This window comes from Herpailurus yagouaroundi, unplaced genomic scaffold (assembly GCF_014898765.1).
Source record: "Herpailurus yagouaroundi ecotype Mexico unplaced genomic scaffold, PumYag 191, whole genome shotgun sequence".
Lineage (NCBI taxonomy): Eukaryota > Metazoa > Chordata > Mammalia > Carnivora > Felidae > Herpailurus > Herpailurus yagouaroundi.
Genome location: NW_024412422.1, coordinates 833,106 through 847,931, shown reverse-complemented (window position 1 = coordinate 847,931; position 14,826 = coordinate 833,106). Strand labels below are relative to the sequence as shown.

At 45.1% G+C, this 14,826-nt stretch overlaps 1 protein-coding gene across 1 annotated transcript in view; it reads right to left on the bottom strand.

Moving 5' to 3' along the window:
• Positions 1–2,399: 2,399 nt before the first annotated feature.
• Positions 2,400–14,826, bottom strand: part of LOC121010141 (sodium/glucose cotransporter 1-like) — a 58,736-nt gene continuing 46,309 nt past the window's right edge. The window contains exons 12-15 of the mRNA XM_040443532.1: positions 10,487–10,655; positions 7,867–8,082; positions 5,483–5,582; positions 2,400–3,189 (exon numbers count right to left, since the gene is read on the bottom strand). Of these exons, the coding sequence (XP_040299466.1) occupies positions 2,762–3,189; positions 5,483–5,582; positions 7,867–8,082; positions 10,487–10,655 (913 nt within the window). The 3' untranslated portion in view covers positions 2,400–2,761. The remainder of the gene's footprint in view (positions 3,190–5,482; positions 5,583–7,866; positions 8,083–10,486; positions 10,656–14,826) is intronic.

Sequence of the window (14,826 nt, the reverse complement as noted above, 5' to 3'; positions counted from 1 at the left end):
AAACTGTTCTGAGAAACAGAAGAGGAAGGGACACTTCCCAACTTGTTCTATGAAGCTAATTTTACCCCCATACCCAAACCAGACAAAAACATTACAAGAAAAGAAAATTATAGACCAATATCCTTCATGAATATAGACCTAAAAACTCAACAAAATATCAGCAAACCAAATCCAGCCACACTAAAAAAGCATTATACACCATGATGAACTGGAATTTATTCCAGGAATGCAAGGTTGGTTTAACGTATGAAAATGAATCAATGTAACACATAACTACAATAAGGACAGAAATCACATAAACATCTTAATAGATGCAGAAAAAGCATTTGATGAAATCCAATACCCATTTCTAAAAAAAAAAAAAAAAAAAAAAAAAAAAAATCCAAACTAGGAATAGAAGGGGAACATCTGCAAAAAGTCATCGCTAATATCATTCTCAATTCTGAGAGCCTGGATGAGTTCCCCCTAAGATCAGGATATCTGCTCTCACTACTTCTATTCAACACTGTACTGAAGATTCTAGCCAAAGCAATTAGGGAAGAAAATGAAATGAAAAGCATCCAGATTAGAAAGAAAAAAGTAAACTATCTCTTTTTGCAGACTACATGATCTTGTACATGGAAAATCTCAAGGAATACACTTAAAAACTATTAGAACTAATCAATGAGTTCAGCAAAGTTGACAAAGAAAACAACTCCATTTATAATAGCATCAAAAAGAATAAAATACCTAGGAATAAATCTAACAAAAGAAGTGCAAAGCTTGAGTACAAAAAATAAAACATTGTTGAAAGAAATGAAAGAGGACCTAAATAAATGGAAAGACATCCTATGTTCATGGAACAGAAGACGTACTATTGTCAAGATGGCAATAAGTTTCTTCATGCAACTCAAACTCAACATGTCCCAAATGGTGCTCAACTTTTCTCCCACATCCACTCCTTTTCCAGTGTGGCTTGTCTTTGGAATTGGTGCACCCTTTGCCTGCATGCTTAACCCAGAGAGTCATCCTGGCCTCAACCTCCAGAAGTCTAGTCAGTCAAGTCCCGTTACTTCTGATTGCTGGCTTCTCTTGATGCCATTCCCTTCTCTTTTCTTCTTTGCCACTAACTCGCCTGGGTTGCTCTAAACAGCCTCCTAGCGGGTGTTCTTGCTTCCCTTTAATCTTTCCAGCAACAGCCAGCAAATCTGAACCTGTCACTTCCCCACTGAAGCTCCCAAGAACTTATGATCCCAAAGTATATAAAGCAAATCAGGCCTATGCTCACCTTGCCCTCCCTGTGGCCCACTGTTCTCCTATGCATAAGCCATGTCTTGGCATCCTCAACCATGCTTTCCACTCTTGTGTCATGACTTTCCACATGTTGTCCTTTCTGTTGTCCAGTGCACTGACTTCCTTCTTTGGCCAGGGGAGGCCTTTCTTGACTCAGGCTAGGTGGGCCTCCTTGCTGTATACACAACTCATGGAGAGCCAGTGTGTATCTTTGGTATCAGGCAGGCCTGTTCCAGGCCCTATGCCCATTCCCAATGTACTCAGTTCCCTTGCTGAGCCTGTCTCTTCCCCTATGAGATGTGGTTAATTCTAGTCCTTCCACAAAGTGTGGTTCTATGGCTTGAATGTGATAATGCACTTACGCCTGGCAACAAAATAGTAGGCCATATTAAATGCTGGCTCTCATGGCTAGTGTTTCACTCTCTGCTTCCTATGCTGTATTCACAACTATTTCCTTGTAGCGGCTGGCACATAGTAGGCACTCAAAAATGTCAGCTGAAGGGATAAACTAGGGAGGAGAGACTGCATGTGAGTGTGCCTTGAGTGTGATTTTTGTGATGCTGGGTGGGCCTCTGCCAAATCACTTTAAGGCACCTGGAACTTTATCTAAAGACACATATTATTGATTTTTGAGAAGAAGGAAGAGGAAGGAGCAGCTTATGGAGTCCCTGCAGAAACACAGCCTCAGAGTGGCCTATACTTGACAGCTAAAGGAGTTTAGCTCCTGGATCCAATGCCCAATAACATGCCAATTGTAGGTAGACTGGGAAGGACTGGGAAGAGCTCAAGAAGGAGGAAGTTTTCCTTTCCACCTGCCCTTCAGGGGTGCAGTATGGCTTTAGCCAGACAATGCTGAGTTGTTGAGAGGACTGTTTCACTGAACAGAGACTGCTTCAGCTCCACCAGTGGTCCAGACAGGAGCTGAAGTCCCACCCGTGGGCAGCCTCGGCTTCAGCTGGTCTGTGAGGTCATTGGCAGTGGACACAGCACCTGTAGGTGGGAACCCCACGTGGGGGTGAGGCTTACATTACATGGCATCTTTGCCAGCAGGGCATACCTTTAAAAGGAGGAGAGAACAAAGCAAATGGAGGTTGGGCATAGGAAGGAAATGGTTACAGTGAAGTAAACACAAGTAAAAATCTCAAATATATCTAGAAATAAAAAGCCAAAATTAAATTTAAAGTGAAAGTCAGTGTTTATGCAGTAGAGCCATTTGGAGAAAATGACTCATTTTGTAAAGGAACAGATGTTCTCATTTGCATAGTCTCTGGAGTCGCAAATGGACTTCACCCTGTCCCCTCAGCGTGCATGCCCTGCAGCTGGTGGCACTTGATTTGTGACACTGAGGGAGTGTTTACATTAGTGTAATCCTTGGTCCCATATCCATGAGTCTCCCGGTAGGAAACACTTTCTCCACTGGATGATGAGGGACTCTGGAAGAGGCTGTGGTTTGCTTGCTCTTCCCAGACACCCCTGGGCCCCAGCTGCCTTAGTAGTAGTAGATGTGCAACAGGACTATGGTCAATAACAAGAGGAACCCACTGGCATTGGTAATTTCTCTCCTGAAGGGGATCTCTGACATGTCACCATACTTTGTCCCTTCCCACATGTCACTGCGGTTTGTCCCTTCTAATATGTCACCACTCTCTGTCCCTATATGTACATCATGGCACTCTGTCTCTTCCACAGTGGCACTGTGCTCTGTCCCTTCAGACGTTCCACAGCACTTTGTCCCTTCAGACATGTCATGGCACTTTGTCCCTTCCAATATATGCTCTGTCCCTTCCGATATGGTACCACACTCCATCCTCTCCTTGGCTACTTCTTCTGGGGCCAGTTTGGGGCCAGGCTGTGGCTCCAGTCCACAGAATGCATTCCACGCTTTCCAGAAGCAGCCCTGGGTCTCCTCAAATGCATCTGGAATAGAGGGAACAGGCAAAGGTCAGGATCACAGGCCAGGACACAAGAAGGACTTTCTATGGTGTCATATCTCAGCAGTCCCAGAGAAAGACCAAAAGACTCTCTCCAATATGATCAGTCCTCAGCCCCTGCTATGGAACATCTACCACCATCCTCAGAGACATGGGAGAGTGGGATAAGGGGCTTTGGGAGTTTGGCAGGAGTGGGGTGGGAACTGCCTGGGGCCATGCTTGCCTTCTACTGGCAGAGCCTTCAACAGGGCCCAGATCCTGGAGTGCTTACCCTTCTCTGTCTTAGGCACATGGCCGAACACAGTTCGGTAGGTTTAGGGCACAGGACTGCTCCCCAGTCGCTACTCTCTAGAGGATGGAAGAAATCCCCTGATTTCTGGACACTGCTCTCCTTGGCAAGCTCTCAGAGAATGTTTTCCTCGGGCAGGTATCAGTCTCACGGCCTGGCCCAAAATAAGGTACTCTGGGCACTTGAAGGGGAAATCACTGATGATTTTCAGGAGGCAAAGGAGGGAAGTCTAGGATTTATAGGGAAGTTTCCATTCAAATTAGTGAGAATGCCTTTCTGGGACTTAAAATTGCTCCCTGTCTGTCTGTACAGCTCCTGCTGGCTGCTCCTTTGGCCTGTTCAGGCTCGGGTCAGCACCACGGCTAGCTCCGGCACACCCATGTGGGTCCAGCGGCTGCCTGCAAACAGTTCCCTCCTTGATTACCAGATGGGCATATCTCAGTTCGAGTGTGCACCCAACAGTGTTCGTTGTGACCTGTTCTCTGTCTCATTCTGTTGGGCAGCATCCATGCCAGCCGTGTCCCGAGGCTGAGGTAGCACCATGGATGACAGAACCCATCAGCCAGGGACAGAGGAGCCTCTGTTACACAGGGAGGGCTGCTGCAGCAGGAGGACCTCAAAGCCAGGGACACAGATCTCTGCTGCCAGTGCTGAGAAGTCCTGAGTGGCACATTCTCAACACCCATGTTATCATATTGTCATGCAGCTGCCAGGCCCAAGAGGCTACTGTATGTAAAAGGCAACTGATCATTTTGATGATGGCCCAAGGGCTATATGATGGGCAGTGGGATGGCCAGTGGCCGAGAGCACACATTTTAGAGTCAAACTTGCCCATGTTCACATTGGTGCGCTATTTCTGCCTGATTATCTGTGGACCTGGGGCAAGTTACTTAACTGTTCAGTGCCTCAGTTTCCCCATCTCTAAGTGGGGATAATAATTGTACCTATCACACACACCTATCACACCACCTGGCACATCCCAAGTGAGCAGTAAATATTAGCCACTGTCATTATCATCATCATCATCATCATCATCCACCCATGACTATGGAGAGAGGAAGAAGAGGAACGGGAGGTGCACCAAGAACAAGCACCTGGCACCTAACAAGCCCGTTTCCCCCCACCAAGAGAAGAGACATTCCCAGAGAGTCCTGCATCCTCCAGGTGTGTGGGACAACCTTGCTTAGGATACGCCACTCTTCTGCTCTGCACCTGCCCCCAGGGCCTCCTCTGCAGATGACAAGAGGGAGCCTGGGGCCTCTTTGGGCTCTGAACTTTCCTAGCAGTGGTGGAGGGGGGCCCCAGAAGGCTGCCTCCTCCCCTAAACTCACAGCCTCCCTGGGTACTCTCTGCCTGAGACTCAGGACTAATCTCATTAGGCCTTTATCCCTGTTTGCGTCAGGGCCACAAGAAGCTCAGGTCACCCCCCCCCACCCCCGCCCATGGCCCCAACACTCCTTTTCTGACCCCATCTGCCGAAAACCTTCCTCTGGGCCTTCTGGAGTCCCCCCCCCTCCCCGGAACATTCTGCTTCTGCTTGCTGGGACTGAAATCTAACTGTCCTCAGACCTCTTTTCCCAGAGCCCTCTCTCCCTCCCCTCCCCCAGGTTTCTCTTGTTAAGGCAGGGCATCATCTCTATGTGGCTAAATCCAATGGCCAGTCCTAAGGCTTCATCTTTCTTCACTCATCAGTGTTTGCCTCTCCTCCAATGGCTTCTCCTGGGGTGTCTCTTGCTTCTGCCTGGGCCAGATCCCTTGTCTCCTCCCCCTGCCCTGCCCTTCCAAAGGTGGCTCACTGTGTCTGCTGCCTCTCCTCAGCCCAGAAGCCTCTGCATAGATGTCCAGAGGCATCTCAACCTCAACAGACACCCCAGAGGGGGCCTCTGCCTGGAAAAGCATTTCTGAGAGGAGGGACCATGGGGCAGCACAGGCCACATCCACCCAAAACACTATCAACCAGGACCTCCTGCAGGGTTTGGATCCTTCTCACCTGGGTGTGCTTGGGGTGCTGGTCTCCTCCTTTGTATTTCTGCATCCAGATCTACCCTTTCCTCTTGACTATTTCGTAAACTCCAACAGAGCCGGTGGAGCTGGGGAGAAAGCGGGGGGCATGTCACCATCTAGGGCCCTGTCACACAGACTATACCTGGTCACAGCCAGAAGCTGGGCACCAGGGTCTCCATGGACTGAGATGAGACCTGGTTGTTCAACTCCAACAAGAGACAGAAGGAACATGGGGTAGGGAAAGCATGGCACTTGGGGACCTTGGATTTCAATTCTGGCTCTGGTACTGTGTGCTTGCATGGCTTTGGCACAGGGGACACAAACTGTCTGGGGCTCAGTGTCCTTCAACTATACAGTAGGGGTAGGAGAAAAAGTGCTCAGAGCTCCTTCCAGTTCTAAGAGTCCAGGAACCTGTGCCCTTCAGGATGAGAGCAGCCGCCTGTCACCTTGGTCTGCTTCTTCCGGTGGAGGAGGAGGCCCTCTGACTGGATGTGTGGACAGGGCAGACCCGGGAGCTGCTTTCCTTCAAAGAGCTCCTCCTGCCTGTCAGAGTTGAGCACTAACCCAGCCCAGAAGAGGCTTTACCTGGCCCCCCAGTGAGCTTAGTTACTCAGACTCAATAACGCATTTGCAGATGCAGAAGGAAGTGTCCCTTCCCTTCTGCTCTGTGACTTTGCTCTCGTCCTGAAAACACACATGGAAACTTTGGGAAGTAACAAAATCCAGCCAATTGTTGTTGTTGCTGTTTTTAAGGGCCAACTAAATGAGCATTTCCACCAAGCCTATCCTGGAATAGATTTTGATCTATTGTACCAGACTCATTATATTTGAATCCCAGCATCCCCACCCCAACATATGGCAGGGATATGAACAGGCTGGGTTGGCCCCTCTCTGGCCAGCCCACTCCAAGACCTGCTTGAGCCCCACCTCTCAGACTAAAATGTTGGAACTAAAACTCTGTTGTATTAATAACAGAGACTGGGTTTAGCCTCTAATTGCTTCCTGATGATGCCATATGTGTATATTTGCCTTCCCAACGACACTATCAGCCCCTTTGGAAGAGGTTGCTGGGTGCACTAGAAGAGCCTGGGTTCATGTGCTGTCCCTGTTGTCCCACCTCCTCTGGTAGGCGGTGAGAAGAGGGTCTGGCCCACTGACACTGATCCATAAGTTCCAGTTCTCCTGTTCACTTCTCCCTCCCTTGTTGGCAGCTGCTTTGTGTTCTCCAGAGCACCTGGCACACTGGGAGGCAGGTGGTAAACAATCAACAAATACTTGGGTGCTTGAGAAGTGGGCACAACCAAACAGTTGAGAGGAAGAGAACAGCAAAGAACACAATCTAGACAATTAAGACCCTGAGCAACAGGAAATCAAGTTCCCTACCCACCGCCGGATTCTCAAGGCGCTGGGAGCTGGGCAGTCTCCCAGCTGTCACTGATGCAGCGGGTGTGCACATCCCACACCCCTGGTTGTCCTCCCCATATGCTCTAGCCCTCTTCCAACTGGGCTCTGTGCACAAGAGAGGAGTGAATCAATTGGAAACCACTGACCAGGAAGCATGGCCGGAGGGGAAACCCAAGATTGAGGGGGAGACCCTGAGGCAGTCTTCTGAGTTCAAGGCTTTTACCCAGAACCTAGGAAAAGCTGCAAAACAGGCATGTAGATCTCATAGACTCATCTTCCTTCTGATCTCCTCCCTAAACTTCAGACACAGTAGGGCTTTCTGGCTTGGCCAAGTCCCTGTCCTGCGAAGCCTACTGGCCATGCTGATGGAGGTGATGTAGGGGAGCCAGGTTGGGGCCCAACCCTACCACTTACCTATTTGTGGTACCTTGGGCAGGTGACTTAATTTCTCTGGGCCCAGACTTCCTATATTCCAATTGGGGTGACTGATATCTACTTCCTGGGAGATGGGAACAGCAGCTCAGGAGAAGGCTGAGAGGCACCCAGCCCTGAGATGAGCCACCAGAGGCTTCCAGTATTCCAGTCCCCTCCCCCTTCCTGATGGCTTAATTCCCTGAGGATGGGTGGAAGCTGGGACTGCTCTGATTACATTAATTCACACTGAGGTTAGTGAACTTAACACTTCTAAGGAAAATTTGCATCTTAAAAGCCAAACTTCTCATTCTAAGTGAATATCTAATTGGTGAATTGTTGGAAAGTCTTTTAGTTTAGTTTTTATAGCAGGGCCCTTTCTCTGTTCTTTGCCTATTACTGACCCATCCCCCAAGCCCAGTCCCTAGCCCGCCCTCTTTTCAAAAAGAATGCAGGAATTCAGTCACTCTCTCCCAAACCAGCAGAGCCTAGTTACTGCTCACGGGGACTCTGGGACTGAGGGTTGATCCCAGAAAACCTCACAATAGCACTTACATGTTTATCGGGAATTGGGTCCGTGAATAAGGAGATCCCCAGGATGGTGAAAAGGCTGACTATGAAGAGGATTACAGCAAAGTAGAGGTAGTGCATGCCACAGATGATCAGGGGGCACTTGCTGTTTGCCCCACAGCTCCAGGGTCCGTAGGCAAACTCAGACAACATTCGAGAGAAGCCAATCAGAAGTCCTCCGGTCAGCCCCCAGAAGGCACCCTGCCAAAGGAGGAGCCCCAAGAGAGTCATCTGGAGGGGATGGGTGGTGAGACAGACCATCAGCCTCACCTCCCCACCAGTTGAGTTCTGAAATTAAAATCATCATTGTAACAAAGGCTTTAAATATCTTGTGGAAGGAAGCAGAATGTAAGCACCAGTGAGGAGGCCATGCCTTCTTAGGCTGAACCAAGACCTGAGACCCCTGCACTTTCTCTTAGGTCAATCAGAGAACTTGAGAAACACTGGAAACGCTTTTAAGTAAGATCATAAAAAGGCATCTCAAACATCATGTGTCCAAAAGGCTGTGGTGACACCTCCATCTCCCTGGTTGCTCAAGTTGAAACCCCAGGAGTCATCCCAGGTCCCCTTATTTCCATCCTGCCCTACCACCAACCTATCAGCAAATGCTGTTGGCTCTGCCTCCAAAGTATATCTGGAATCCCATCACCCTATGGCTACCGCCCTAATCCTGAAACTGCCATCTTCTCTCACATAGGTGGCTTCCCTTCCTGGCCCCTGCCTGCCCACTGTCCTCACAGAAGAGTGAGCTCTTCAAAGCATGCATTAGAGAATGCCTTGTCTCTGCTTAAACTCTCCAGTGGCTTCTCATGGCCTGCCATCAGAATAAATCTCCACCCTACCCATCAGTTGACTTCACCTGGCTCTGCCACTCTCCCCTTGGTCATTCCACTTTAGCCACTGCATGCAAACTTCCTCCTGCATGTTTAACCTGCCTGTTTTGCTCTTGGCTCAGGCCTTTGCACTTGCCCTTCCCTCTGCTTGGGTCTCTCCCTAGATCTTGGTATTTCTGGCTCATCCTTCAAGGTTCAGATTCAAGGTCACTTTCTTAGAAGTCTTCTCCTACTACCTTGGCTAAGGTCCTTGTATCCCCCCTACCTCTAGTGCCTGCCTTGCCACCCTCTACTATCCTTTTTTATCTTTTAAACAATACTGCATCACTATCAGAAATCTTTATCTGCTTATTGGGTATAATCTGTCTCCTCCAGCCAGACTGTCCACACTTTAAGAGTAAGGACTTCATCTTGGCTCTAGAGCTGTATCTGGAGCTTGACTTAGATGGATATGGATGTCAGAGGAGACAGAAGATATGGTACATGGGCAAACATCTTGGAAAAAGGCCTAAAACCAAAAGCCAGGTGGACGATCCACAGGAACAATTTATTGAAGGAGATGTGCAGAACGGGAAGATCTAGAAACAGATGGGCAGCAGAAGCCAGATGAGAATGCCATCTGAAGCAGAGTGGAGGAGAAGGCCTAGAGAAACTCTCTAGGTCAAAGGGGTACCTGCAATTGCTTGTAACTTTGGACAAGGGGTGTCAGGGGAACCCCTGAGCAGATTCCCAATTTTCTTTGGCAGTAGGCTCCAATACCTCAATGCTGGTGTCATCATTGGGAGGCAGATTCTCATGACAGCCTGACCCTCTTGCCCATGCCCTTGCCAGCAGAGCAGAGGGCAGCAGCTCTGGCATCTGCAGGGTCCAGCCACCCTGCCCCCCACATTCTTGGTGCTAAGTTGAGTCTTGGTGAGCTGAGCAGAGCAAGGAGCTCTGGCAGGTTGGTCTAGAGGACTAGACACCTGAGATGGGCCTATAGGAAGCAACAGTCATGTGGAAGAGTAAAAAGATATTCCTGGCAAAGCAAACAGTGTATGCAAGTGAAGGGAGAACAGAGAAGGCATAGGACAGTTAGGTAATCAGCACTGCAAATCAATTGGAGTAGCTGGGGCCTAGGGGCTGTGCATGGAGAGGGCAAGGGCCAAGAGGTAGGCAAAAGCCAGATCACATGACACCTTAGACACTGTGCTCAGGAACTTGTGCAAGGCCCAGCTACTGGGTGCTGCTAGGGGAAACAAGTTATGATTCAAATAACAAACAAAATATTCTAGCAAACCATGCTTTCAAAGTCTTATTGATAAAATGATTGAATCATTAGTAGGAATCTTTATTTAGTTTAAAGTGTGAATGGAAGATATGGTCTTCACTATAGGAAGGGTGAAAGGAGCTCATTACTGTACATCCCCCTGTGACCCTGAAATCACTGAGTATGACGCATCCATGTACAGAGGCAACAGAATTATATTTTCCTACAACCAGATATGTGTGAAGAAGGAGCATGCACACTGCATCATCTATGTCATGGTTAAAAGTGGATTACATTGTAAAGGGAAGAAAAACAAATTAGAGCTCACCTTTTCCCTGAATGCATGAGGGAGCTCAGACTAAGTCTACCCAGGAGGAAATAATCTCTTGGAAAGCAATGATGCAATGGTGTGAACTCTTGAAGCACAAGAAACCCTTCTAGGGCAGCTCTTGCAAAGACAACTATGATGTGAAGGCAAGTCCTCACACTCTGTCTTGTGGTGGCCATGCCAACACCTACCTACCTTTTCAGTGACTCTCTTGCAAAATACAGCAAGCAGGAAGATGGCAGCAATGGGCGGGGTCAAGTAGCTCATAACTGCATGTGTGTATTCAAATAGTCGTTCACTGTATTCTGTTTCCATAATAGGGACCCAGAGGATAGTGACAGCAAGTAATATTATAACAAAAAACCTGTAAATTAAACCAATAATCAATGGCAATTTGATGAGCTTTATTCCCCCTGCCAGTAAAATATCTATAAACCATAAACTATTAGCTCAATTATTCCTTAGATTAAATTCAGAGGCCCATTCATAAATGTGGAACAGAGGAGACAGCTACATACCTAAATACTGATAGAACCATAAAGCTGCAGATAAAAATCATTTAACTTCTGAACAAATAAAACTGTCCATTTGCCTGTTACTAGACCATGGATAGATTTTCACCACATTTGGAGGGTGTGTTTGGTCAGTCATGCTTAACATTATAGTACATGGAAAATATCAAATTCTTGATAGCACGCTATAAGAAATTTCAGACAGATTAGTACAGCACATAATTTTGAAGATTTTGACAAGTTCAGAAACTTATTTAAATTTTGCTAAAAATTTTATGAAACTGAGTGGAGGCTCCAAATGTTCATTATTTTTTCTTAAAAATTTTTATTTTTATTTTTATTTATTTTTTTTAAATTTTTTTTCAACGTTTATTTATTTTTGGGACAGAGAGAGACAGAGCATGAATGGGGGAGGGGCAGAGAGAGAGAGAGAGAGACACAGAATCGGAAACAGGCTCCAGGCTCTGAGCCATCAGCCCAGAGCCTGACGCGGGGCTCGAACTCACGGACCGCGAGATCGTGACCTGGCTGAAGTCGGACGCTTAACCGACTGTGCCACCCAGGCGCCCCTCTTAAAATTTTTTAAATGTTTGTTTATTTTTGAGAGAGACAGAGAGACAGAGTGTGAGCAGGGGAGGAACAGAGAGAGAGGGAGACATGAATCTGAAGCAGGCTCCAGGCTCTGAGCTGTGAGCACAGAGCCTGACGTGGGGCTGGAACTCATGAACCGCGAGTTCCTGACCTGAGCCAAAGTTGGATGCTTAACTGACTAAGCCACACAGGTATCCCCATTATTTTTTCTAAGTAAAATATTGTAAAATATGTATTGATATATAAAATTACACTAGATTACATGTCATCCCAATGATGAATAAATCTTAGTTCTGTATCAACAAGGGCTTAAAAATTATAATTTAGAGTGAATGACTATAAGATATGAAGGACTAATTCCTTGATAATCAAAGAAGACACAAGGATGTGAATTCCCACCCAAGTAATGATGTGATAGTTTGCATGAGACTAATCCTCCCACAGTAACAATGATAAGTTGTGGGCCAAATATTAAACTGCAACACTCAGGGAGCCAAAAAGCAGGCAGAAATGGGAAAGGATTTAATCCTTGAAAGAATACAACCATAGTGGATGTTATCTACACTACCCAGCTTTTCTTCTGAAGGCTCTTCCTAGTTTGCATGGTGTGGGTGGCTAGAAATTAGCAGAGAGCCTCACTATTACTAGGTTGGGGTATAAGAAGATAGAGGATGGGGATTCAGAGTGGTTGAAAATGCTATGGGGGAATTTTAGAAAGGAGGGAGCTACTGAACAAGGGGGTCCAATCTGTGCATACACTTCCCTTATATCCTTGGCTGATCCCCAAACTATACATGTGTGGGAGAATCTCCAAATAGTCTATCAACAAGTGGCTGCTGGAAAGTTGAAAGAGTTGAGCAGACTTCAGTGGCTGCCTACACTGGGAGAGACAGAAATTGGGAGTTGGAATCTCATAGAGTTAGAGGGCCTGTCTAACCACCTTAGGCTTTTCACTGAAACTCCTGAAGGGCCATGCCTTAGAAGTAGAGACTAACCCAAGACTAAGAATTTGCCATAAGACTGAGTGAAACTGAAACAGACCCACCCTAATAAAGTATAAAAACACACCTCTGCAAGTTTAAGGTGATCAGCTAGTAATTTACCCACATGCTTGAACCAATACACTTTAGAAGACCATGATCAGAGTCTCTACAATAATGTATTTATTCACAACATTCAGTATACAATAAAATTTACTAGGCATGGGAAGAAATAAGAAAATGTGATCTTTAGTCAAGAAAAAAGGCAACTGATAGAAACAGACCCCAAGATGGCTCAGATATTAAAATCAGCAAAGACTTCAAAGCAGCTATTATAGCTACATTAAAGGACTTAAAAGAAATGATGGTTATGAGAGAATAGATGGGAAGTCATAATAGAAAACTGGAAACTATAAAAAGTTTAAAAAGGAACCAAAATAAAAATTTTAGAACTGAAATTCCAGTTCATTGTATGACATGAAAAATTCACTGGTTGGCCTTAACAAATTGTAAATGGTATAAGAAAGGGCCAATAAACCCAGAGGCAGACTGATAGAAATCTAAACTGAAGAACATAGGGAAACTTTTAAAAAATTTAAAATAAACACACCTCAGTGATCTGTGAGACAATATCAAGAGGGCTAATATGTGTGTAAACAAAGTCATAAAGAGGAGAGATGAAACAGAAAAATCGACAAAGAAACAATGATCAAAAATTTCCCCACTTTGGTGAAAACCATTTATGTACATATTCATATGCTCAGCAAAACCAAATCATGATAAATATAAACACATGCACACATACCCTTAAGCATATAACAAAACTGCTCAAAACCAAAAATGAGAAAATCTTGAAAGCCATAGGGGGAATAAAAAACATTACAAATAGAAAGCAGCACTATGAGTTTTGGTGACTTCTTATCAGAAATAAGAGGTCAGAAGAGAATGAAAGAGCATCTTTAAAGTGGTGAGCAAAGTACTGCCAATTCAGAATTATATACCCAGCAAAAATATCTTTCAAAAACAGACGAAACAAAAACATTTTCCAATAACCAAAAGCTGAGAGAATCTATTACCAACAGACCTGCATTATAAGACGTGCTGAAGAAAATTCTTCAGGGTGAAGGGAAATTACAGAGATGGAAACTTAAACCTAAGGTTGTAATGATGAGCACCAAAAAGGTAAAATATATGGGTAAATATAAAATGCTACATATTTATTTTTTCTTATTTTAATTTAGTTTATTTTTTTAATGTTTATTTTTGAGAGAAAGAGACAGAGTGTGAGTGGAAGAGGGGCAGAGAGAGGGAGACACAGAATTCAAAATAGGCTCCAGGCTTCAAGCTGTCAGCACAAAGCCGGACGCAGGGCTTGAGCCCACAGATTGTGAGATCATGACCTGAGCGGAAGTGAGCCGTTTAACTAACTGAGCCACCCAGGTGCCCCTATTTTAATTTAGTTTAAAGGCAACTGACTGCTTACAGCAAAAAATTATATTGCTATCACTATACTATATAACAATTATATACACACATATATATGGGGTTTATAATGCACAGAGAGATAAAATATATGACAAGCATAATGTAAAAGATGGAAGGAGAAAATGGCATATACTGTTGTAGGATACTTACATTTGACATAAAATGATAGAGTATTAACTCTAAGTAGACTAAGATAGATTAATAATGCCTACTGTAATGCCTAGAACAACCAAAAGAAATTAAAAACTATTTCTAATCATATTAATGATGATGTTAAATGCAGATGGACTTAACTCTCAAATTAAAAGGTAGAGACTGTGGGTGCCTGGGTGGCTCAGTTGATTGAACGTCTGACTTTGGCTCAGGTCATGATCGTGCAGTTCGTGAGTTCAAGTCCCGCACTGGGCTCTGGTGCTGACAGCTCAGAGCCTGGAGCTTGCTTTGGATTCTGTGTCTCCCTCTGTCTCCGCCCCACCCCTGCTTGTGCTCTGTCTCTGTCTTTCAAAACTGAATAAACATAAAAAAAAATTTTTTTAAGGCAGAGATTGTCAGATTAGATAAAAAAAATCAAGATTCAACTATATCTGCTTTACGAGGCACTCACTTTAAATATATTTAAAGGTTAAAAGTAAAATAGATTACAAACACTAAGCATAAGAAAGCCAGTGTGGGCTATATTAATAACAAAGTAAGCCTCAAGACAAGGAGTATTATTAGAGACAAAAAGCTACATTTCATAACAGTGAAAGCATTAATTCCTCAGGAAACCATTACAAATATAAATATGTAAGCACCTAATACTAATACTTCAATATGTATAAAGCAAAAATACTCAGAGAATTGCAGTGAGGGAGAAATGACAACTACACAATCACAACTGAAGATTTTAATACGCTTCTCTCATTATAGAATATACTGAATGTATATACGTATAGATATAACATACACACATCATATACATAAAACT